Raw genomic sequence first — 26,755 nt, forward strand, 5'->3', positions numbered from 1 at the left:
AGGCACACAAATGGGACAGAAATAGCGTTGGTCCCACTTTTTTTATCATATACAGTGGTACCTCTTCTTACGAACGCCTCTACATACAAACTTTTTGAGATACGAACTGGGCGTTCAGGATTTTTTTGCCTCTTCTCCCGGCTGCTGCTGCTGCTGTGAGCAGCGGCCAAACCAAGTGCTTTTAAGTTTGCAGGTTCTGATGATAGAAAGGGAACTGGAGCCAGGCTTTCCCATGTGAGGTCTCCCCCATCCCATCTGCTAGAAAACGGCGCGTCCGAGGAGGTCTCCCCAGCCGCCCTGGGGTGGTGGGTGGATAAACAAGGCTAGCGGAGTGCTTGGAGAGGCAGCAAAAGAGTGCGTGTGTAGGGAGAAAAGTGAGAGGGCTCCTTTGAAGGGAAGCGGAAGAGTGTGTGTCTAGGGAGAAAAGAGAGAGGGAACCTCTGAAACGTAGCAAAAGGGTGTGTCTAGGGAGAAAAGTGAGTGGGATCCTTTGAAACAAAGCAGAAGAGTGTGGAGTGAGGAGGAATGAGGAGGAGGAAGAGGGAAGAGGAGACAAGAGTAGGGAACAGGTTTGAAGAAACGGACTCTCGTGGGACCCGCCGCTCTTTCGCTGCAATGCCACCTACCCGAGGTTTAAGTGGTTTTTTGGGGGGGGGGATTCGTTTGGAGAGGAGGCCAGTGAAGGGCTTGAACCGAGGCTCCGGTTTGGGCAAATGGGAGGGTCCTGGTGCGTTCCAGAGCCGATGGCACATCGGTGTTTTATCCTGGCCTTTAATTTGGTTTGCAGCTGGAAAGAATCTGCTGTCAAAGTAAAAATCCTACCCCCACCCCGTCCTGGATTTGCTCACATATTTATTTTTACTTCCTCCCTCCCTCCCTCCCTCTTTTCTTCCTTCCTTCCTTGGAGCAGCCAAAACTTCCATGGGCTCGTCCCAAAAAAAACCCCTCACACCTCGGGTGGGTGGCGTTGCAGCGAAAGAGCAGAGGTTCCCACGAGGGTCCGTTTCTTCAAACCTGTTCCCTCCTCTTGTCTCCTCTTCCCTCTTTCTCCTTCTCCTCCTTCCTGCTCCTCCTCTCTTTTTCTCCTCTTTCCTTCTCCTTTTCCCTCTCCTCCTTCCTTCTTTTTTGGGGTGGAGGGGGAGGCAGAGAGTCTGCTAAGGGGGGGACAGCTAAATCAGGTAGGGGTCTAGAAGCACCGTTTCCAACGATACCCTCCCACTCCTTTGATACCCAGGTAGGAGTTGTGTGTGTGAAAGAGAGGTAGAGTCTGCTGGCTTCCTTTCTGATGCAGGGGTGGGAGCTGTGTGTGGAGGGGATGATGGGCTGTGGTCCCTTTCCCCCTCCCCGCCCCCTTTGATACCCAGGCAGGAGTTGTGCATGTATGTGAGAGAGAGAGAGAGAGAGAGAAAAGGTTTTTCTCATAGAAGAGAGCTTTTGGACAGTTTTGGATTTTCCTAATGGGTTTGCACGCACTATTTGCTTTTACATTGATTCCGATGGGAAAAATTGCTTCTTCTTATGAACTTTTCTACTTATGAACCTGGTCACGGAACGAATTAAGTTCGTAAGAAAAGGTACCACTGTATAGAAGGAGCAGGAAAAGGGTTGAGTCTAACCCTGCTGTTTTTGATACCATCAGCTATAATAAACTTCTGGACCAGTTTTGGGATTGGAAAGCACAATGTTATTCTGTCTTAACTCTCTTCTTTCTTCAATGCTGTTTCTAGTCAGTGTGAATTGGGAAGAAGAGATATAAACCTCAGCCCCTGCAAAGTCACTCAAAGGTGGCTGCTTACTCTACTCCTGTTTAACATCTACATGAAATCATTGAGTGAGATCATTGGGATGAGATATCATCAACATGCTGGTGATTAGGCGTTGATTGCTTACCTGAACGCCTCTTCTCGTACGGTGAGCGGGTACAGCAGTCACATGGGTTGCTCATGTCCAATCCGGTGGAACTGAGCCTAGTGTTAAAAAAGCTTGCCGGATCCGCCCCTTCCCCAGAATTCGCGAATCCATAGACTAGGCTCAGCTGTGAAGCTCTGTAGTGTTCAACTCTCATTGTTAGAGGAAGAAAGGTTATAGGAAGATAAGAAAGACACATACAAGGGCGGGAAGTGACTGCTGTACCCGCTCACCGTACGAGAAGAGGCGTTCAGGTAAGCAATCAACGCCTATTCTCCGTACTGAAGGAGCGGGTCCAGCAGTCACATGGGACATACCCAATAGATGGTCCCTAGGGTGGGATTAGATTGCTATCGTGTGAGATAACGGATTGGAGTACCCTTCTGCCGAAGGCAGCGTCCGCTGAAGCGTAAGTATCAATCTTGTAGTGCCTGATGAAGGAATTTGGCGAGGCCCAAGTGGCTGCTTTGCAGACCTCCTCCAACGGGGCTTGAGTCGCCCAAGCGGCCGAGGTGGCTGCGCTCCTGGTGGAATGCGCTGTGATGTTCCTTGGAACTGAGAGGGAGGCCGACTCATAGGCCTTAGATATAGTCCCTCTGATCCAACGGCCTATTACTGTTGAAGACACTTTGGCACCCATGACTCTGGGGTGATAGGCTATAAAAAGTGCTTCTGACCTCCGAAAGGGTCCTGTGCGTTGGATATAGATTCTCAGCGCTCTAATGAGATCCAGGGTGTGCCATCTAATTGCCAAGGGATGGTCTCGTTGGAGGCAGAAGGAAGGTAGGACAATATCCTGAGTTCTGTGGAACATGGAACTGACCTTGGGTAAGAAGGTGGGGTCCAGTCGCAAGACTACCTTGTCCTGATGAAATTGACAAAGGTCCTGCCTGATTGAGAGGGCAGCCAGCTCCGAAATGCGTCGGGCAGAGGTAATAGCCACCAGGAAAGCTACTTTAAAGGATAGGTATCTGAGGGACGCCGATTTTAGGGGTTCGTATGGTGCCTGCGTGAGGGAATGGAGAACCCGTGGCAAATCCCAGGATGGATACCTGTGGACCTTGGAAGGTCTGAGGTTGGCTATGCCCTTGAGGAATTCCTGAACTTCTGGGAAGGAGCGGAGAGGCTGTCTGCGGGGGCCCCCTAGGACAGAGGAAATGGCCGCCAGATGACGCCGGAGGGTACTGGTGGAAAGTCCTTTATGGAAACCTTGCATAAGGAAGGAAATGATTCTGTGTATGGGAATGCACAGGGGAGAGAGGCCTTCCTGTAGGCACCACTGGTGAAACTTGGACCACGTGTGGTCGTAGATTCGATTGGTCGAACCCCTTCTGGCCTTTAAAATGACCTCCACTGTATCGGGGTCGTGACCACGTAGTTCTAAGTCTCTCCTGATAACAGCCAGGCGGTGAGGTGGAACCACTCCGGGTCTGGATGGAATAAGGCCCCCTGCCGCAGCATATCCCCCGAAACGGGGAGTCGCCAGGGGTCCTGGACGGACAACTGTTGGAGATCCGCGAACCAGGGCCGGCGGGGCCAATGAGGGGCGATTAAGATTACTCGGGCCCTCTCGGTGAGGACCTTGTGAATCACGTCCGGGAGAATTGGAATTGGAGGGAATGCGTAAAGTAAGCCTGGAGGCCATGGGCTCCGGAGGGCATTGATTGCTTCCGCTCCCGGGGATGGAAATCTGGAAAAGAAGCGAGGGAGTTGGGCGTTCGCATTGGTCGCGAAGAGATCCAGAATTGGTAGGCCGAATCTGAGGCTGATTTGATGGAACAGGTCTTGATGGAGGTTCCACTCTCCTGGGTCTATCGTTGCTCGAGATAGCCAATCCGCCTGGACGTTGAGGCTCCCCGAGATGTGGTCGGCTAGGAGCGACCGAAGATGTTTTTCCGCCCAAAGGCCTAACTTGAGGGCCTCCCTCATGAGGGCCTTGGATCTCGTGCCCCCCTGCCTGCAGATATGGCTTTTTGTGGCAATGTTGTCGGTGAGAATGAGAACGTGCCGGTTGGGAATGCGAGGAGAGAAATGCTTCAGAGCCAGGGAAACGGCTCTTAACTCTAGCCAATTGATTGGCTTGGAAGCTTCCTCCGGGGACCACGTGCCCTGGGCTATCATCCCCTGGGCGTGGGCGCCCCATCCCGATAGACTGGCATCTGTGGTGATGACAAATTGATCCGGGCACCTGAACGGGGATCCTTTGTCCATGGCCGGAGACTTCCACCACTTGAAGGATCTGCGAACAATTGGTGGGACGACAATGCGACGACTTGAGTTGCTGTGCCCCGATCTCTGAAAGGGTAATAGGAGCCACTGTAGTTCCCTAGCATGAAGGCGAGCCCAGGGAATGATGCCTATGCATGACACCATCTTCCCCAAAAGGGAAGACAGGGTTACTATGGATACTGAAGGTTGAGATAAAATGAAAGAAATTAACTCCCCTATACTGAATTTTCTCTCGGGAGAGAGAAAAACCTGGGAGGATTCTGAATTAATAATGGATCCCAGGTGTAAGATGGATGTGGAAGGTTGGAGATGACTTTTATCAAAGTTGATGGAAAATCCATGGTCCTGAAGGACTGACATGGTGACAGAAAGGGCTGTTTTCACTTTCTCTAGGGAGTTCCCATGAATCAAAATATCATCAAGATAACATAAAATGTGAATGGGAGACGCCCGGATATAGGCCGCCAGGGACCCCAAGAGCTTTGTAAAGACCCGAGGGGCCGAGGAAAGGCCAAATGGCATCGCCCTATACTGGAAATGCCTGCCTTGAAAGGAGAAACGTAAATATTTTCTGTGGCATTTGGCTATAGGAATGTGGAGGTAGGCCTCAGTGAGGTCTAAAGAGACCATGAAATCTCCCGTGTGGATGGCGGCCAAAATAGATGATAAGGAGTGCATCTTAAACTTCCTATATTTGATGAATAGGTTCAGCTTCTTTAAATCCAAAATAGCTCTCCAACCTCCGGAGGATTTTGGAACCATAAATAGGATGGAATAAAAACCTAGACCCTTCTGACCGGAGGGAACCGGTTGAATGGCTCTGATGGACAATAAGTGGGAAATGGCCTCCTCCATACGGTTACAATCTGAGGAGGACCTGGGAGAAGGGCAGGAAATAAAACGTTTCGGGGGGGGAGAAATAAATTCTAAAAGAAGGCCTGTTTGAACATTTTAAAGGCCAGAAGGGGTTCGACCAATCGAATCTACGACCACACGTGGTCCAAGTTTCACCAGTGGTGTCTACAGGAAGGCCTCTCTCCCCTGTGCATTCCCATACACAGAATCATTTCCTTCCTTATGCAAGGTTTCCATAAAGGACTTTCCACCAGTACCCTCCGGCGTCATCTGGCGGCCATTTCCTCTGTCCTAGGGGGCCCCCGCAGACAGCCTCTCCGCTCCTTCCCAGAAGTTCAGGAATTCCTCAAGGGCATAGCCAACCTCAGACCTTCCAAGGTCCACAGGTATCCATCCTGGGATTTGCCACGGGTTCTCCATTCCCTCACGCAGGCACCATACGAACCCCTAAAATCGGCGTCCCTCAGATACCTATCCTTTAAAGTAGCTTTCCTGGTGGCTATTACCTCTGCCCGACGCATTTCGGAGCTGGGGCTAGGCGACCACCTATGGGAATTGAGGAAAAATTACCATCTAGGTTTCTTTGAAGCCCTGTTAGAGGACGCTCCCCTTTGGAAGCGAAAACCTCTGCCCCTGGAGTTCCTACCTTGGGAACGAAAGCGGGGGGAATACTGACCTGGAGTTCTCTGATAGGAAGCCGCTTGATCTTGCTGACGCCCTGGGCGACGAAAGGACTGCGTTTTGGTAGCCTTTTTGGTGGTTGGACCCAAAACTTTCTTCTTGTCCGTGGTTTCCGTGAGGAGTGGATCCAGAAGATCACCGAAAAGAAGGTCGCGCTTTAAGGGTCCCAGGGATAACTGCCACTTCTGGCGTACTCCCGCTTGCCAAGGGCGAATCCATAGGAGTCTTCTTGCCGTTGTAGAAGCTGCAATAGACTTAGCAGAAAATCTAGTAGATTGTAAAGTGGCGTCAGCCACGTACTGAGCAGCTGCAAAGACCTTGTTGAAGTCTTGTTGACCTCTCAAGTCATCGGGAGGAATATGCTGTTGAAGTTGGCGAAGCCACAGAAGCATGGCTCTGGAGAAAAAGGAAGCCGCTGCAGAACTTTTAATGGCCCAGGAATCTGCGGTGAATCCTCTTTTGAGCATTTGTTCAATCCGCTTGTCCTCTGGGCGGAGGACTTCCTCTGCTTCGCCTGGCACAGCAGCTGCCGAGTGAAGGATCTTGACAGGTTCATCCGGTTTAGGAAAGGATAGGAGCTCCTCATAGGAAGAGGAAAGTTTGTACAATTTTCTGTCCTTGGTTGAGGGATTAAGCCCAGAGGCTGGGAAATCCCACTGCTTAAGTAAGGCATCTTTAAACAATTTAGGCATAGGAATTACCTCGTTATCCTCCTGTTCCTCTGTGAAGTAAGGTAAATTCTCCTCCGGGGGATCAGTGGATGTGGAGGCCTGTTTCTCCTGGGCCGCCAATCCCGTAGAAATTCTAGCTTTGAGGAGGAGAGATTTGAACAATTGAGAAGGAAAAATAGTAATTGGAGAAGGAACCTTTATTTGGGATTCCTCATCATCTGAGAGGCCCTGAAAAGGATCCTCATCCTCCTCCATATCCTCATATTCGTCCTGAGAGGAATCTGATTCATCCTGAATAGGAGCTCTAACCGCTGGGGAAGAACCCAAGGGGCGGGAGGGACGAGGAGGTGGAGGAGGTAGGGGAAGCTCATTGATGGTAGAAAATTTAGCATCAATGGCCTTGGACAACACAGAAAAGATAGATTGGAATTCAGGAGGTAAACTAGAAATATCAGCAGGAATGGCAGAAGAATCCCTGAAGGCCTGGGAGGATCCTGGCTGGGGGGAATCTTCAATAATATCTGGTTCCTCTGGACCTATTCCCCATAGGTTAGGTTGGGGTCTGTCTAGGTTTGGCTCATCCAGAGATAACACAGGGACCCCAGAAGGAGGCAGGCTAGAAGCCTCTGGGGGGTCTTGACTACTGAGTACTTGGGCCTGTACTTTCAAACGCTTTGCTGATTTGTCATGGATTCTTTGTAGGGCTAGGTCCCTTCTCTTCTCAGCCCTGGTGACCTTGGTCGAGGGGCGGGCCCCTGAAGAAGAGGAGGTCGAGGCCTGGGGAATACTGGTAATTTCATCGCCTGTAGGCCTGGCCTCTCTGGGACCTTTTGTTGTGCCTCTCTTGGGAAAAGTAGCCATAGTCTGACAATTAACAGAAGACCAGGCTGAGCCAAATAACTGAATTATTAGGGAGAAGAATTTCAAAGCCTTCCCAAGAGGAATGGATCCTGCTCCGAGGCCTCGGAGCTGCTGAGACTTGAGGGCAATCTGGGCAAACCCAGAGTTCGTGTCCCCAAATACAGCGTGGCCAGCCTCCCTAAACTTTAATTAAAGTAACCAAGGCACTCTGGTTGGAGGCTTAGCCGGTGGAGAATTAAGCCTGAGCGTCCCAAAGCCCACTCCGGGATCCACGCGGTGGACTGAGGCCTACACGGCTGGCAGGAGGCCAACACGAGAGGCCTAACTTTAAAAAGGGCGCGAAGGCCTTCGCGCCGAAAAATCGCTCCGTAATAAATTTCTTAAAGGGGAAGCGATCGACTAAGTCCAGGAGACTAGAACAAGCGTCTCACTCCGCAGGAGGTATTTCTTAAGCCCTTTAACATTTTATACAATAATGAATCAATGAATCAATACTTGCACCAAGACCTCCAGGCCAAAGGATTAAAGGAATCCACAAGCGGCAGCGGGAATCGTAAACGGCAAAACAGCCGGGGGAAAACGAAACCGCAACTTCTCCCAAGGAAAAAAGCCGAGCCGCAAACGGCTGGCGCTAATAGTGCAAGTAAATAAATAAGGATAAATAATTCTTACTACTTTTGAAGGAAAGGATCGAAGGGAAGGTGTTAGAATGTTGAACGAGCTATCACAATACAACCGCAGGATATGCGAACTGAGCGAATTCTGGGGAAGGGGCGGATCCGGCAAGCTTTTTTAACACTAGGCTCAGTTCCACCGGATTGGACATGAGCAACCCATGTGACTGCTGGACCCGCTCCTTCAGTACGGAGAAACATCTCTGTACGTGGTAAGAGCTAAGTGATGCTATGACTGTCCTTTCTTGCTGACTGTAGAGTTCTGGATAGAGAGCAATAGATTAAAACCAAACTCTGACAAGCTGCAGTGGCTTTGGTTACAGGGTTTCTTTTTTCTTGGAGAATTACACTTTAACCCTAATAACAAAATTAAATCAGAAAAAAAAATTGATTACTGTATAAAATAAATTAAACTATATAAAAGAGGTCAGGAACAAAACAGCATATGTGACTGAGAGATTCTGTGAAGGTTGTAAACATTAGTTGCAAGATTATTTTTTTCATCACTACCATGAATGAAAATGTTCACTGTCTGAAGCAATTATTAAATGAGGGCTATCTGCACAGACTACCTGTACAAGAGGCACATTTTCCAACATAGCATCTTCAAGATATTTATGAGTTTATTGGTTAAGTACTATGAAGTAAATTTGGTATTACAGTTGTTTCCACACACTTTGCAAGATTAGATTTACATTCACTTGTTTAAGCAACATTTCTCACTGCTTGTTATTTTTATTGCTTGTTTTCTTGATTATTTTACAGAAGTGCACTTTAGAGCTGCGTAAGATGCAAATATTCCAATCTAAATCTTTTGATTTCTCCCTTATAGAGTTGGTCAGCATAGATTATCATTATCAAACTCTATGTAGAGACATTCTGTGTCAAGTGGACCAATTTTAATAAAGATTACCTCCACCTTACCATCTCAGATTTTGATGAAATTTGGCACATAGTTTTTTTATGATATAAAACTATGCTGTGCAAAATTTTAGTTCAAAAGACTTAATATTGGGAGTTCTAGAGACCTCAAGTAAAGGGTTGCAAAATGCAGAGTCAACAAATATCACATTTTGTGCCAACTTCCAGAAACTATAAATGCAGCAGTTTCAGTAGCATGTTGGAGATATTTAGAGAACCTGCACACTTTGTAAGGTTTTATAAACTGGCAAAAACCCATGTACATAGTCTACTTGGCCTTTCAGGTTGATTTTTGGCAGGTGTACTACATACACAGCTGCAATGAGGACTTCGAATTTGCAACACTTTCAAGTTGTTGAAAAAAATATAAATATATAATATAAAAAAGTTCAAAGTTGGTATTTAATGGGTTGGCTATCTTTGATGCCCTGTTTGATCCTGTGGGACAGCTTCAATCCTCTTTAATTTAGCACCATGCGAAAAAGCAGATTCTCTTCTTTAAGAATGTATTATTTTAATTCTGGTGTCTCTTCATATAAAGGTCGAAAAAAAAGGGGGTTTTGTCAGCATTGTTACATGATAGAGGAAACAGTCCCATTGATGTTTCTAATGGCTGTATAAGTCAACTGGTGCTTTAAACATGCGTTGGTCCATGGTGGCTATGCCACTACCATTTCATTTTAGGAAATGGCAACCTCATCGCCAAGAGGTCACGCCCAACAGCCAGGCATGTCCAGCCACATGTGGGGAATTTGGCTCAGGTTCACATGCCTGAAGGTGGGCATCTTACATGAGGTTCCCAAGCCTAAAGAAGGTGTCTTAATGGTTCCCAAGCTGTAGTAAAACATCAGTGCTGCAGAGACAAGAATTTTTCACTGATAATTTTAGCTGCTTTTTTGGTAATTTATACTGTTGTTCAAGTGCTGTAGTTGCTGGTACTGGAAGAACTGCTAGAATATTCAGGAATCCAACAGGAATCTCTTCTGCTAGCCCAGTGAAATGATTGTGCAGGCCCACATGTGTTGTGATTCAGCCTGAGGCTCCTCAGGGACCGGCTGGAGCTCTGCCGGATCCATGCCCAGAGGAGGAGGACAGTGACCAGGAGGGGGAGGACCAGGCAGACGGAGGAGAGGAACGTCAGGAGGAGGAGGAGGGAGAGCAGCCTGAGACCTCCGGGGGGGGCCTCTCCCCAGCTAGTAGCCTGGATTCATTGGATGAAGACGCACAGGCTATAACAGACATGAGGCAGAGACGAGCAGCTCAAAGAAGGGGCCAATTAGAAAGGTATTTCCATCCCTGAATTGGCAACAGCTGGGTTTGGGTGTGGTTCTCCTCAGCAGGGTTGAAAAGGCAGGCCCGCCCTTACAGTCTTGTGGAGAGTTATCAACTGGGAGTCCTGTGACCTTGCTTCGATTCTTGGCGTCTCTGATCTTGGCTTGTGGCCTAGAAGGCTGAAAGACTTGGGGGAGGCGTGGGTTTTATTATCTCCAGTGTTGTTTTTGCCAGCAAGAATCCTGTTTTATTGCCTGGCCTTCATGAAACCTCTGTGAAACTTCATCGTGTTCCTGTCTGTAAGAACAGTTTTTGTTACCTGTGTTTGCTTTCCAGTATATAAACTGCCTTTGCTTTTTACCAGTGTGTCTGGCTACTCTTTTTGGTTGGTGTTGGCGTCTGGGGGGACCCAGACAGAACAACATGGATGCATGAAGTTGATCAAGGCATCATGTTTTTCAAATGATGTGTCACATATTTTGCCAATCCACCATTCGTTGTCATAAGCACAGGCAATATACTGACCAAGCTGAGGTTCAGGCACATTTATCCCATGTACACTCACTGTGTCCTCTGACTTACAAAGCTTGGCAACAAATGAGAAGGATAATTTGACAACCTACTTAATGAAATTTGGTTCACGTCAATTGGAATAAACTGGTGATTTTCATGAGTTCCAGCAACTGTGGAAGCTTTACTGAATCTTTTTTCTTGCGCAGATCATGAAGATTCAATTTCATCCTTGGAAACAAAAATGAACTTGATTTTATTTATTTTTTGTTCGCAAAATTCAAACAAGCCTTGTGCTGTGAGAATGTGTCTTTTTTTTTAGGACATTGCAAACTAGCCTGAGCTGCTAGTCACTTTGTTGTACCACCTATGGCATCACACGGAGACTTGCCATGGCTTGTGCCAAAGAAATTTCACTGTGCTCTTATTCCCAAATCTTTTTGATGATAGCACAAGTTGGCAAAGTGTTTAAAGTTCTTCTATTGTGCAGCTCAACCATCACTAAAGTGCAGTGTTACATAATTTATTTCACCAATTGTGCTTTTCAAGAACATGACCAATTTTTCCAAGAATTCCAAGCAACTGTATCATGCTGAAAGCTGTCACTTATTATGCAAACATATATGCACTGAATTTCACCTGAAGCATCGTGGCAGTAAACAACAAATGGATGTAGTGTAGCTTGACTGTAGTCCCAGTGGAAACCTTGAACAGCATCTTGGACAATAAATGAGTACTTTTCAGCAAAGTCCATCAGAACCACAATTTCATAAGGATTTAGGTTTTCTTTTACACTTTTTAAGTATTGTATCTGATGCTTGGAAATGTAATGGTGGATTGTCAGGTCAGAAACTTTCAATGCAAGCACTGATGCAAAATCATCAACAGACATAATTATGGTCTCCATTGTGGTGCGATCTATATGAACCCACCGCTTAAATTCAATTTGTTCATCTGGATCAGCATCACTGTACACTTCTGTCAGGTAATTTTCAAGCACATCTTTACCTAGACATATTTCACATCTGTGAAGCATGCATTCTTTGCTTTCCAAATGGCACGGTTTTAGCCATCAGTGATTTGTAATCTTCTTTCAGCAGATTGCTTCCAGCAAGCATAAGCTTCACATTTTGATGAATGACACAAACACACACTGAATGCATACCTGGTGAGCCAACAGTGATACACCATTTTGGCCTTAATTAACAAAATTTAGAAAAACCCACTTCTGGCCCATTTCAAGTACAATATTCAACATATATTTTTATTTATTTATTTATTTGTTTGTTTGTTTGTTTGTTTGATTTTTATGCCGCCCTTCTCCTTAGACTCAGGGCGGCTTACAACATGTTAGCAATAGCACTTTTTAACAGAGCCAGCATATTGCCCCCACAATCCGGGTCCTCATTTTACCCACCTCGGAAGTTTAAGTTTAAGTTTAATCAGATTTGTATGCCGCCCCTCTCCGCAGACTCGGGGCTGCTCACAGCAATAACAATACAATGTAAAACAAATCTAATATTTAAGTTAATTTAAAAAACACCACAAATTAAAACCAATCATACACACTAGCGTACCATGCATAAATTTTATAAGCCTAGGGGGAGGGAACATGTCAATTCCCCCATGCCTGACAACAGAGGTGGGTTTTAAGGAGCTTACGAAAGGCTAGGAGGGTGGGGGCAACTCTGATATCTGGGGGGAGTTGGTTCCAAAGGGACGGGGCCGCCACAGAGAAGGCTCTTCCCCTGGGTCCCGCCAAACGACATTGTTTAGTTGACGGGACCCGGAGAAGGCCAACTCTGTGGGACCTAACTGGTCGCTGGGATTCATGCGGCAGAAGGCGGTCCCTGAGATATTCTGGTCCAGTGCCATGAAGGGCTTTATAGGTCATAACCAACACTTTGAATTGTGACCGGAAACTGATCGGCAACCAATGCAGACTGGGGAGTGTTGGTGTGACATGGGCATATTTAGGAAAGCCCATGATAGCTCTCGCAGCTGCATTCTGCACGATCTGAAGTTTCCGAACACTTTTCAAAGGTAGCCCCATGTAGAGAGCATTACAGTAGTCGAGCCTCAAGGTGATGAGGGCATGAGTGACTGTGAGCAGTGACTCCCGGTCCAAATAGGGCCGCAACTGGTGCACCAGGCGAACCTGGGCAAACGCCCCCCTCGCCACAGCTGAAAGATGTTTCTCTAATGTGAGCTGTGGATCGAGGAGGACACCCAAGTTGCGAACTCTCTTTGAGGGGGTTAGTAACTCCCCACCCAGGGTGATGGACGGACAGATAGAATTGTCTTTGGGAGGCAAAACCCACAGCCACTCCGTCTTATCCGGGTTAAGCTTGAGTCTGTTGACACCCATCCAGACCCCAACAGCCTCCAGGCACTGGCACATCACTTCCACTGCTTCACTGACTGGACAAGGGGTGGAGATGTAAAGCTGGGTATCATCTGCATACTGATGATACCTCACCCCATGCCCTTGGATGATCTCACCCAGCGGTTTCATGTAGATATTAAATAGTAGGTGGGAGAGGACCGATCCCTGAGGCACCCCACAAGGGAGTAACCTAGAGGTCGACCTCTGTCCCCCCCACTAACACCGACTGCGACCGACCAGAGAGATAGGAGGAGAACCACTGAAGGACAGTGCCTCCCACTCCCAACCACTCCAGCCGGCGCAGAAGGATACCATGGTCGATGGTATCGAAAGCCGCTGAGAGGTCAAGAAGCACCAGGACAGAGGATAAACCCCTGTCCCGGGCCCGCCAGAGATCATCCATCAGCGCGACCAAAGCAGTTTCCGTGCTGTAGCCGGGCCTGAATCCTGACTGCTGAGGACCTAGATAATCGGCTTCTTCCAAGGACCGCTGGAGCTGGAGCGCCACCACCTTCTCAACAACCTTCCCCATAAAGGGAAGGTTGGAGACTGGTCGATAGTTATTGAGAATGGCTGGGTCCAGGGAAGGCTTCTTGAGGACTGGGCGCACAAGTGCCTCCTTGTAGGGATCCGGAAAGGACCCCCTTCCCAAAGAAGCGTTGACAATCTCCTGGACCCAGCTCCGTGTCACCTCCCTGCTGGCCGAAACCAGCCAGGAGGGACATGGATCCAGTAAACAGGTGGCGGAACTCACAGCTCCAATGGCCTTGTCCACTTCATCAGGTGTCACCAGATCAAACTCCTCCCAGACAGGTGGACAAGTACGTGCCCCAGTCACCTCAACTGACTCGTTGTCAGTCGACTCTGTATTCCAATTAGAGTCGAGGTCCGCTCGGATCCGAGCGATTTTATCAGCGAAAAACGTGTTAAAATCCTCGGCACTACTCTGCAAGGGCTCCCCAACTCCCCCCTGATTAAGAAGGGAGCAGGTCACCCTAAACAGAGCGGCCGGGCGGGATTCCGCTGATGCAATCAAGGCGGAATGATACGCGCATCTTGCCGCCTTGAGCGCCACTTTGTAAGTCTTAACATGTGCTCTTACAAGTGTTTGATCGGATTCGGACTTACTCTTCCTCCATCGCTTCTCTAGACGTCTCTTCTGGCGTTTCAACTCCCGGAGCTCCTCGTTGAACCATGGAGCTCTACGGGGTCTAGTGCCGTGGAGAGGTCGCAACGGCACAATTCGGTCAAGAGCCTCCGCTGCAGCCTTGTTCCAGGCCTCAGTCAGAGACTCTGCCGAACTGTGTACGAGTGTATCTGGAATAACCCCAAGCGCCTTCTGAAAGCCCTCTGGGTCCATCAGGCGTCTGGGGCGGAACAGCTTAATCGGTTCCGCCTCCCTGCGGGGAAGGATTGGAGCCAGCAAGTCAAGCCACAGTACAAAATGGTCCGACCATGACAAAGGCAACACTTCTAAGCCCCTTAGTCTCAGACCATTACTCAGTTGCTCAGAGAGGAATACCATGTCGGGTGCATGCCCTCCCTCATGAGTCAGACCCTGTACTACTTGGGTCAGGTCCATGGCTGTCATGGTTACCATGAACTCCTGTGCCAGTCCAGAGGTTTCACCGAGCGACGGCAGGTTAAAGTCCCCCAAGACAATAAGTCTGGGGAACCCCACTGCCAACCCGGCTACCTCGTCGAGTAGCACAGGCAGGGCTTGTGACACGCAGCTGGGAGGCAGGTACGTGAGAAACAAGCCCACCTGGACCCCTAAGTCCAACTTCACCAGGAGGGACTCGCAACCCGCAATCTCTGGAGCAACGAATCTACGCAAGCCAAGGCTCTCCCTGGCTATAATAGCCACTCCTCCCCCCCTTCCCTGGGGTCGAGGCTGATGCCATATCTGAAACCCGGCTGGGCAAATTTCAGAGAGAGGGACTCCTCCCTCTGGGCCCAGCCAGGTTTCACTAACACATGCCAGGTCGGCCTCCTCATCCAGGATCAGATCCCGGATGAGGAGAGCTTTATTTACCACCGACCTGGCATTGAGTAGCAGCAGCTTGAGCCCAGGGCCAGAATTACACTCATCACCAGCACCCAGGATTGGGTTCACAGAGCCGCAACAAGGGATCGTTATTAAGCAACGATCTCTTGTTCCCCTGGAACGGCTAGCTCTGTGGCCCCCGCCATATCTGCCTCTCCCCAGCAGGACCGGAATATTCCGACCCTCTACCACCTCAGATATCGGTGCCCCCTCCCCTCCTGCCTCTCCAGTGTCAGGTAGGCTAATCAAACCATTGATACCATTTCCATTTATTTCATCCATACCAAAGTCCCACCCAGCCCACCCATAACAGTCATTCATTTCATACATATCATCATACCCACCCCAATAATTCATTAGTTTTAAAAACCCCTTCTAATAAATTAGCTAAAATATTAATTATTAAAAATTCCATATAAATTCAATTAAAAAACAATATAAAGATCAATTACACTAAAATAGGATACCAATTAACACTAAGTTATTCTCAAGATCTTAATAGAATAACATATAATTATTAAAAAATCGTTAAAGTTATAAAGTGCTAAAGTTATAGAGTGCAAAAAATATAGGAAATAATTAAGATGATATTCCATCAGGTCAGCAATACAGCACCAGTTCTAAAGAGTGAGTTCTGGGGAGAAAAGTTCAATGACCAAGGAGAAGTCCAAGTATGTTGTTTTTCAGGATCTTTGGTGCCAGCCACTGCCACTGGCTGGCACTCTCAGTTCTTTCTCTGGATCCACAATCACTTTTTCTCCTCTGCTCCAAGTCTCCATGGATGGAAGATTGAGTCAACCTTGAGCTGGTGATGAGATATGAACTGCTGACCTTCAGATCTACAGTCAGCTTCAGTGGCCTGCAGTACAGCACTCTACCTTCTGCGCCACCCCGGCTCTTTTCAGATCGCTAAGCAGCAAGTGCTTTTACATTTGAATTTTTTAGTGCCAGATCTGACAGATACAAAATCTTTTTCCCTGGGCACAGTCTACTGAATTCATCATTGCCAAAGAAGGCAATAACTTTCTTTTTTGTTTCTTCTGGTAACACTTTACCTTTCTTCTTGTCTGGTTTGCTCAGAATTCCACAAACTGTTTACAGAGTTTGTATTCTTTAACCATTCTTGTTGAAACTATGAATTTTGAGGCTGTTCTTTCAATAGACCAGCTTTTTTGTGCCAACGCTGGTATTTGCAGTTTTTCTGTACTATCTTTTGATACTTTTTTTTTTCAGCAAAAGTGTTTTATTTTTTTTCACAACCACACATGCAATATAATATACCATCAATCTTAAAATACAATACAATAGTAAAATATTTGGATTGGGTATTCATAATCTGTCCAGTGTTATCTCCTATACATTTGACATCTGGATAAAAAAAACCATTCAAATTTCTTATATGCATTTTAAAGTTTCTTTTAGCTGCTTCTTTTCTTATTACATCTGATCATTTAGGCCAGCGGTCCCCAAACTATGGCCCGCGGGCCGGATGCGGCCCGCTGAGGCAATTTATCAGGCCCATGGGGAGCGCACGAGATTTTATCAATAGATATAAGCTCCCGAATCTCCTGTCAATTCACCACGGTCTGCTGCTGAGCAAGGAGGCGGTACAGAGGCAAGGTACAGGCCCGCTTTCCTCCCCGCCCCTTGCCTCTGCACCGTCTCCTCCTCACCTCATCCTCCATGGTGAATGGACGGGAGATTCAGGAACCCCCCTGAATTTGCCTGAACGGAGGCGGCGGCGGCTTCAAGGGACCAACAGCTGGTCCTTCTCGGGGCTGCGTTGCTGCAGCCTCCGAGCTCCGCTGTTGTCCCCAGGCAATGTTACCTCTAAGCTGCGCTGAGAGAGAAAGATAGACAGAGCGGAGGGCAGCTTGCTGGTCCACGGCCGCCTGGATGAGCGGCCCCGCATGGCCCCAGCAGCGGACTTTGCCGTCGCCTCTGCCCATGTCCAGCTCTCCAGCAAAGAGGCAGCAGCCACGTCCACCCTTTTGCCCTCCACGGCGCCCCGCGCCCGGCCCCAGGCCACCGCCTCCTCCCGGTAGTGCGCCCGACCTCTTCCTGCAGGAACGGGTGGTGGGGTGGAAGTGGTTGGACTTATCTACACGCACGCCTGCTGACTTGGAAGAGGGGAAAGAAAAAAAATCTGCGTCTCCAAAGAAGGGGGGGGGAAAGAAAGAAAAAAAAGAGCTCCAACTTGGCGGAAGGCAGGAGGGGAGAACCGAGCGTGCTGCAGCAAGTTTGCTTGGCGAAAAGGCGGCTACTCCTTTCTGGGGCTTTTTTTTCTCCCCCGAGCGTGCTGCAGCAAGTTTGCTTAGCTTTCTGGGGCTTTTTTTTCTCCCCCTCCACCACCCCTTTCCGAATGTTGTTTGCTGCTTAGGAGTGACCCTCTCTCGGGCTTGTTGTGGATGCGGCGCAGATGAGGGGGAAAGCCGTAAGCGCGAATTAGCAAAACCAGTTCAACCTCTTCTTCGCCTCCTTACCGACTACTGAAAAAAAAAGAAGCTTCGTTGGGATTTTGGCTCTCCGCAGAGACTTTCCAAATGTGCTTTCCTGGGCAGCTGGGCTTTTCCCCTCATCCACACCGCATCCACAACAAGCCCTAGAGAGGGTCACTCCTAAGCGGCAAACGACATTCAGACAGGGGTGGTGGAGGAGGAGAAAAAAAAGCCCCAGAAAGCCAAGCAAACTTGCTGCAGCATGCTCGGTTCTCCACTCCTGCCTTCCACCAAGTTGGAGCTCTTTTTTTCTTTCTTTTTTCCCCCCTCTCCTCTTTGGAGGCGCAGATTTTTTTCTTTCCCCTCTTCCCAGTCAGCAGGCGCGCATGTAGATAAGTCCAACCACTTCCACCCCACCACCTGTTCCTGCAGGAAGAGGTCAGGCGCGCTACCAGGAGGCGGCGTGGGGCTGGGCGCTGGGCACCGTGGAGGGCGAAGAGGTGGACGTGACTGTGCCTCTTAGCTGGAGAGCCGGACGGGGGCGGAGGCGACGGTGAAGTCCGGTACTCTCCGCTCTCTCTCTCTCTCTCAGCGCAGCTTAGAAGTAACAGTGCCCGAGGACAGCAGCGGAGCTTGGAGGCTGCAGCAATGCAGCACCAAGAAGGACCGTGTGTTGGTCCTTTGAAACCGCCGCCGCCTCCGTTCGGGCGAATTCAGGGGGTTAGCTGGAGAGCCAGGCGGAGGTGACGGCGAAATCCAGTGCTGGGACCATGCAGAGCTGCTCATCCAGGGGGCCATGGACCGGCAAGCCACCCTCCACTCTCTCTTTCTCTCTCTGTTGCCAGCGTGGTATATGAGAGAGAGAGAAAAAAAGGAGGGGAGAGAAAGAAAGCAAGATAGAGAGAAAGTGAGAAAGAAAGCAAGAGAGAGAAAGAGGGAGAGATAGAGAGGGAGAGAGAAAGAGGGAGAGATAGAAATGGAGTGAGAGAGAAAGAAAGAGGGAGAGGGAGGGAGAGAGAGAGGGAGAGATAGAAATAGAGTGAGAGAAAGAAAGCAAGAGAGAGAAAAAGGGAGAGAGGGAGAGATAGAAATAGAGTGAGAGAGAGAAAGAAAGCAAGAGAGAGAAGGTGAAAAGGGGAGAGAGAAAGGAAGAGAGAGAGATACAACGAGGGAGAGAGAAAGAGTGCGTGAAAGAGAGAGAGAGAAAGAAAGAGAAGAGAGAAAGAGAGAGGGACAGAGAGAGAAAGAGGGAGAGATAGAGAGGAAGAGAGAAAGGGGGAGAGATGGAAAGAGTGAGAGAGAGAAAAAGAGAAAAATGAGAAAATTATGGAGAGAAAAGGAGGGAGAGGAAAATGAAACAAATGAGAGAGAAGGAAGAAAAGAGAGGGAAGAGAGGAAAGAGAGAAGTGGAGAGGAAGGAGGGAAGGAAGGAAGGAGAAATGGAGGGAGTTTCTTGATTTAAGTTTAAATTTACTTGTTAATAAAAATGTATAAATTACTTTATTACTTAATTACTTCTTATTTTAAATATTGTATTTGTTCCCATTTTGTTTTTTACTTTAAATAAGATGTGCAGTGTTCATAGGGATTTGTTCATAGGATTTTTTTAATAGTCCGGCCTTCCAACAGTCTGAGGGACAGTAAACTGGCCCCCTGTGTAAAATGTTTGGGGACCCCTGATTTAGGCCATCATACTTCAATCTCCTCAATATATCCTTAATATTAATTTCATAAATATTTCTTACCATTACTTTTATTGTAATCGCCCTTTAAAAAAGAAAAGAAAGAAACCCGAATTCCCCATCCTAATTCTTAAATTTTATCTAACTGTTACAGGGATCTAACCATATCAATTCAAAAGAGGAGGAAAATCCAAATAATTTATCATCAATGTCCCAATTAGCCCAATTAATAATAATTCCTTTTAGTAAGTAGCTAAAATAAAATAAAATTAAAAAATTAAAAAGAAGAGAAAAAGAAAAAAAACCCTTGAGACGGTGATGAGATTTGAACTGCTGACCTACAAATCTACAGTCAGCTTCAGTGGCTGCAGTACAGCACTCTACCTGCTATGCCACCCCGGCTCATAAATACCATAAACTAAAGATGCCATAAACTAAATAAATATCTACGGATATTCTAAGATAGAATTTATACTAAAGTCCATTTTCCAAAAGATAAAATTATTGTCTTACCTTAAGGAGATTTGTCAAGTAATTCTTCAGAAATTCTTTAAGTCGTTTGTACAATTCTAAGCCAACAAACTGAGCTCCTCCAGGTGTTTGGCCTTTTTTAGATTTAGAAGTGGTTACACCAGCTCCACGGGCTTGATTAGACTGATGTACACTAGTGCAGTAGTTATAAACATGACTGATGGAAGAGTTAAGGATAGGTTATATACTACATATTATAATTAAACATTAAATTAATACTGAATGCATACCTTCATAATATATATACACACTCAATACTAAATCATGAAATTAAGATCACCAAATCAGATAATTCATGCCCCATTAATTTTCAATGAACTGCTTTGGATTCAACGATTTCTACAATTCTTACAATATTCTTTGTAAAAGTTATTATCAGAATTCTTATATCATCAAAGCAAACAGTGAGAATAAACAATGGCCCAGGTGAGAATTCGCAGCAGAGGTATAAATCTGGAATTCCTAATTCATAGATTACAATATAGCCAAATTAGACTGAATATTTGAGAGAGGTTCCTTAACAGTAAGTTGTATATTGGAAATCACATTATGTCAAAGGTAGTTTTGTCTTGCAATTGTGTAACTTTCTAGTTCTACTCTTTGCACGATTAAGTGCAAAATAAGCAATAAGCAAAATTTCTATGTATGACTGCCATATATATTTATATTTAGTTTTGTTTTTATGACTGTTCACCATCCAGGATCACTTGCCCAAGTGGGACAACTGATGATATAATAATAGAGATGAAATGATAGAACGTGTTATTTATAGGAATCTTGGGGGGCAGGGGGAGTATTCATGCAATATTGGAATTCAATATTATGCAAGCACAAGCAATAGAACAAAGTCAAACTAGAGTTTTAGACTTCAATAAACTTAAAAAGAACTTGGGAAAGAGTTCATCAATAAGAATCCTAAAGGTGAAAACAACCCAAGAAGCTTGAGGAATTTTGAAAAGTTAGATTATAAAAGCCCATTCTAGCACAATTTCAATGAAGAAGAAAAATAACAGCTCTCAAAAGAAACCAGCATGGTTGCATGAAGAATTCTCTAATAAATTGAAAGACAAAAAGTGTAAAAAGCAGAAAGAGGGACACGTAACTAAAGCAAAATATCAATCAGCAAATAGCCCAAGCCTCCCAAAAATGAAGTCAGGAAAACTAAAACTCAAAATGAACCCAGGCTTGTAACAAAAGTAAAAAATAACAAAAAAGCTTCTTCCAACAGGTAAGAATTAGTCAATTAATGGCAAGAAGGTGATGAGCAAAAACAAGAAAGCAGAACTGTTTAATTCATTTTTTGCATATGTTTTTACACAAAAGGAAAAAAAGTCCAAACTATCAAAAATAGCACCATAAAAAACACATTAGGAATACGTTAAAATAGACAACAAAATGGTAAAAAAGCACCTGTCCACCATAGATGAGTTAAAATCACCAGGATAGATGGATTACATCCCAAGGTTTTGAAGGAACTGGCAGATATGATCTCAGAACAATTGAAAAATCTCTTTCAAAAATCCTGGAGCATTGGGGAACTACCAGAGGACAGGAAAAGAGCTGATGTGGTTCCCATCTTCAAAAAAAAAAAGGGGGGGGGAAATGGATCCAGCAAACTACAGACTTATCAGTCTTACATCAATGCCTGAAAAGATTCTAGAGAAGATAATCAAGCAACAAATTGGCAAACACATAGAGACAAACAAAATCATAACCCAAAAGCCAGCATGGGTTTGTCAAAAACAGATCATGTTACTGCATTCTTTGACAAAGAGGCAAAATTAGTGGACCAGGGAAAAGCTGTGGATATAATTTACTTTGACTTCATTAAGACATCTGATAAAGTAGACCACAGTCTACTACTAGATAAGATAGCAAAGTATGGGTTAGACATTATCACCAGCAGGTGGATTTGTAAGTGGTTGACAAAAAATACTCAAGGTGTAGTCCTTAATGGAATTGCATCTACATGAGAAGTATGCAGTGGAGTACCTCAAGACTGTCTTAGACCCAGTACTCTTCAATATATTAATAAATGATTTAGATGATAGAATATCTGAGAAACTCATCAAATTTGCAAACAACACAAAGCTGGCAGGAATAACCAACACTCTATAAGATAGGTGTAATGATTTGCTCACATTCTGCGCAATTAGTTATGGACTCTGAGTCCAAAGATATAGCACCTGACAGTGATAATGAGGAGGAGCCAGGGCCTTCAGCACTTCCTGTCAGGAATGAGTAGCATGTCCAGGATTCAGCCAATCAGGTGACAACACAACATGTCCAGGGCTCAGCCAATCAGTGGATGACACAGCAGGTCCAGGGCTCTGAAGGATGCCAGAGTGTGAAGGCTGTTGGGTCATTGGGTCACGCCCTCACACTATTTAAGTGTGAGACATGCCTCACCTTGTTGCAGAAAATGAACATCATGCATTGTGTAATCATTGTCTTGTCTCTTGTTTTTCAGTTTGGATCCAAACAGTTATTTTCTTGACTATATAGTTAATGCTATTGGCTCTTCCAGTTATTTTATTGAGGACTTCATCTAAACCTCTGGCTACAACTGGTAACTGTTACAGTGTTATCTTTGTTCTAGGATTTTAGCCAAATGATAAAATATTGCTACTTTGCTTCTCTGCTGAAAAGACTCTTTAAAGGCTTTTACTATATTAAACCTTTTGTATATATTAAATCCTGTTATGAATTAGACATGTTGTGTACATCTAATTTTTTGGGCCGACACCAGGACAGATCAGTTTGTTTCTCTGCCCCCATCTCACACCCACTGGCTCAATGGAGCAACTTCATCAGGAGAATGCCTCATTGACAGCTCAGATGGCTCTCCTTCAAGGCCAGATAGCTCAACTAGATCTCATGCCAGCTCTGACAAATTCAATGGGGATAAATCTAGGTACCTGGCCTTCTTGGGACAATGCCAAATGTTTATATCTTCAAGGCCAGAGGACATTCCCCATGGCAGAGATAAAGTGGGGTTTATCATCAGTTTATTGTCTGGCTCGGCAGCATGATGGACCACACCATTATTTGTGAGTAATAGTCCACTCCTACAAGATTTTCAGGGTTTCTCTGTTCATCTGGGGAGATGTTTGTGGATCCCATTAAGGTCCAAATAGCCTCTCGGAGATTAAAGGAGCTGAGGCATGATCAGAAACCTCTCCGGGAGTACATTAGTGAATTTTGCCTTCTAAGCCAGGATTCCACATGCAATGAGTCAGCTCTCCTGGATGGATTATATCAGAGAATTTGCTGGATGAGCTGACTCACATGGAGATTCCTCACACCCTGACAGACATGATACATCTGTGTTTGCAGATTGATGCTCGCTTGCAATGCAGAGAATCTCGGCATGCAGCTAGGCCAATTTCCACCTCTTCATCAGCCTCCACTGCACCATGAGGTAACCAACTCCATCTTGTTCCTGCACCTCTGCCTCGTGTTCATCTGATCCATTCTGTGTCACTAGTAGCTTATCCAGCTCCCACTCCACGTGCTGAGCCCATGGACATTGGTCAACCAGGCCTCGCTTGTCTGGGGAGGAAAACCTTAGACACGGGAAGGGGGAGTTGTGTTTATATTGTAGGCAGCCCAGACATTTTGCCTTCAATTGCCCCCCAAAAAACTGTGGTGTGGCGGTCAGATTGCTATGCTATGGCAATCCAGACAGCCCCCATCTTATTGGGAAACGGCAGGAGCCTAGCCTAGGAGGAACGCTGGCTTGGGCATATCACAAAATGGAACCTGTTCCTGTGGATGGAGATCCTGGGCCCCCTTGACATTTGATTTTATACATGTGGGATTTTATCACCAACAGGTCTGTGGGGTTGCAAACACATGCGTTAGTAGATTCTGGGGTGATTGCAAACTTTATGGACAAGGGATTTGCTCGCCATTCCAATGTGCCATTGTGCCCTGCGGACCCTCCGATGATTGTCCAGATCATTCATGACTGGGTTTTGTTGTCTGGACCGATTAAGTTTATGACACAGTCATTGTGTTTGGTGAAAGGACAGCATGAGGAAACCATCCATTTCTACATCACCACAGGTCTGCATTTGCCACTGGTGTTGGATCTATCATTGCTAAGGGCACATGATCCTTGTATCATATGGTCACAGAACTTTGTGTTTTTTCCCAGCTGGCAATATGCAGACCATAGACATCTGACCTGTGTGGGCACATTGCAGGGTTCATCGGAAGTGACATTGCTGGTGGAGTTAACGGATTACGCCAATGTCTTTAGCAAAATGGAGGCAGATCAGTTGCCCCTGCATCAGCCTTATGATTGCTCTATTGACATAATTCCCAATGTACCATTCCCTACTGGGCACATGTGGGAACCTGGATTAGAGGCCTTAAAGGTCTTTGTGGGGGAAAAATGACCCTGGGTTTGGCCTTCCCAGTCACCTCTGTCAGCTTCAGCTCTGTTCCTGAAGAAAAAGTCAGGGGAGTTTCATATATGTCATGGCTACCGTAAGCTCAATGCCCTAACCGTGCGCAACCAATACCCCTTGCCGCTCATCCTCGAATGGAGAGGCTTCGGTTAGCGACAGTGTTAATTGAATTGGACCTGAGAGGAACATATAATTTAGTCAGGATATGGGAGGGGAATGAGTGAAAAATGGTGTTTGGAATGTGGTATGTACTTTTTTGAATATACCTTTATGCCGCTTAGGTTGCCCCAGCTGTGTTCCAGCATTTTATGAACGACATTTTCGTGAGTTGCTGGACCAGTTTGCCGTTGTATATTTGCACGACATTTTGATTCACTCCCCCTCTCGTACGTGTCATGATCACCATTTACGTCAGGTCCTGCAATGCCTGCAGGAACATCACTTGTATGCCAAGCTGGAGAAATGTCTACCAAGACATTATAGAATTTGTAGTCCCCCCCATTTCTCTGCACGGCATAGCCATGGACCCTGGCAAGGTCAAAGCTTTGACAACCTGGCAGGCTCCCCGCCGAGTCAAAGATGTGCAGAGGTTTCTGGACTTTGCCAATTATTACTGGACTTTAATTCCTCACTTTGCCATTCTGACCACATTCCTTACTCGGTTGCTCCAGAAATGAGTTCCTTTCCAATGGGGCGAAGCTGAACAACATGCCTTCCAGACTTTAAAGGAGGCCTTCACGCGTGAGCCCATCTTGAAAAATTCCGACCTAAATAGATTCTTTGTTGCAGAGGTGGACACTTAGGATATTGTTGTCGGTGCCGTACTATTGCAGACTCAAGTGAATGGCATAACTCTATTTCCTTGTGCATACTACTCTTACCCATCAAAATGGCCTTTGAAATGTGGCACCATCATCTTGAAGGAGTTCAGCACCAGATCGAGGTCCAAACCAATCACAAAAATGTGAAATACAGTGATCCCTCGAGTTTCGCGATCTCGAGTATTGCGAAACGCTATATCGCGAGTTTTCAACCCGGAAGTAAACAACACCATCTGCGCATGCGTGCCTTTTTTCTATGGCCACGCATGCGTAGATGGTGGAGTTTCCCGCCGGGCAGATAAGCTGCTGGGCGGCTTCCCTGGGTCTTCCCCCTCTTGCCCCGGTAAGACCCCAGCGGCGGCGCGAGCAACGGCGTGGGCGGGCGGGCGGCACGCGCGGGGACACCCCAGCTCCACTTGCCAGCTGGGAAGCGGCCCCAGCAACGGCGTGGGCGGGCGGGCGGTGCGCGCGCGCTTGGGGAAACCCCAGCTCCGCTTCCCAGCTGGGAAGCCGCCCCAGCAACGCGCGCGCGCTTGGGGACATCCCAGCTCCGCTTCCCAGCTGGGAAGCAGCCCCAGCAACGGCGTGGGCGGGCGGGCGGCACGCGCGCGGGGAAACCCCAGGCGCGAGCAACGGGGTGGGCGGGCGAAGGGCGGGCGGCGGTGGAAGTAAAAACACCATCTGCGCATGCGCAGATGGTGTTTTTACTTCCGCACCGCTACTTCGCGAAAAATCGATCATCGCGAGGGGTCCTGGAACGGAACCCTCGCGATGATCGAGGGACCACTGTATTTCCAGTCGGCAAGGAAACACAATCAACATCAAATTCAATGTTCCTTTTTCTTCACTCAGCCAATCAGGGGATGATGACACAACAGGTCCAGGGCTCAGTGAATCAGAGGCAGAGATGGAACCTCTTCTGGATGCCAGAGTGCAAAGGTCAAGGAAGAGAGACGTCTGATTGGCTGGAAGAGGAGTCACCCATAGGTAATGCTGCTGGGTCATTGGGTCATGACCTTACACTATTTAAGGGTGAGGCACTCCCCCACTAGTTGCAGAGTAACAAAGCCATGCCTTGTGTAATCATTTTGTCTTGTCTCTTGTTTTTTAGTTTGGATTTAAACAATTACTTTTTTGACGCTGCTACCGTTATGGCACTTCAAGTTATTTTATTGAGGACTTCATCTAAGAACTCTGTCTACAACTGGTAACTGTTACAGTGTTATCTTTGCTCTGAGATTTTAGCCAAATGATAAAATGTTGCTAGTTTGCTTCTCTCACTGTAAATACTCTTTAAAGGTTTATTAAACTATCCTATATTGAACATTTATATATATTAAATAATGTTATGAATTAAACAAGTTGTGTACATCTAATTATTGGGGCCGACACAAGGACATCAAATTTGCAAACAACACAAAGCTGGCAGGAATAGCCAACACTCTATTAAGACAGGCTTAAGATAAAGAAGATTCTGAAAGATTTGAACATTGGGCCCTATGTAACAAAATGAAATTTAAAAAGTAAGGTTTTACATTTAGGCAAGAAAAGCCAAATGCACAGGAATAGTATAGGTGGCACCTGGCTAAACAGCAGTAATTGTAAGAGGGATCTTGGAGTCCTAGTGGACAATCACTTAAATATGAGTCAGCAGTTTATGCTGCAGCTGCCAAAAAAGCCAACACAGTCCTAGGCTGCATTAACAAAGGAATAGAAAAGATTACACGAAGTCCTGATTCTACTTTATAATGCCTTGGTAAGACCACACTTGGAATACTGAATTCAATTTTGGTCGCAAAAATGTAAAAAATATGCTGAAACTCTAGAAAGAGTGCATAGAAATGCAACAAAGA

At 46.5% G+C, this 26,755-nt stretch overlaps 1 protein-coding gene across 3 annotated transcripts in view; it reads right to left on the reverse strand.

Moving 5' to 3' along the window:
- Positions 1-26,755, reverse strand: part of CUL1 (cullin 1) — a 128,922-nt gene that overhangs the window by 79,096 nt on the left and 23,071 nt on the right. For all 3 annotated transcript variants that reach the window (XM_070766814.1, XM_070766813.1, XM_070766815.1), the window contains exon 3: positions 19,649-19,823. In XM_070766814.1, coding sequence (XP_070622915.1) covers positions 19,649-19,823 — 175 coding nt within the window. The remainder of the gene's footprint in view (positions 1-19,648; positions 19,824-26,755) is intronic.

Source organism: Erythrolamprus reginae, chromosome Z (genome assembly GCF_031021105.1).
Source record: "Erythrolamprus reginae isolate rEryReg1 chromosome Z, rEryReg1.hap1, whole genome shotgun sequence".
NCBI classification, from domain to species: domain Eukaryota; kingdom Metazoa; phylum Chordata; class Lepidosauria; order Squamata; family Dipsadidae; genus Erythrolamprus; species Erythrolamprus reginae.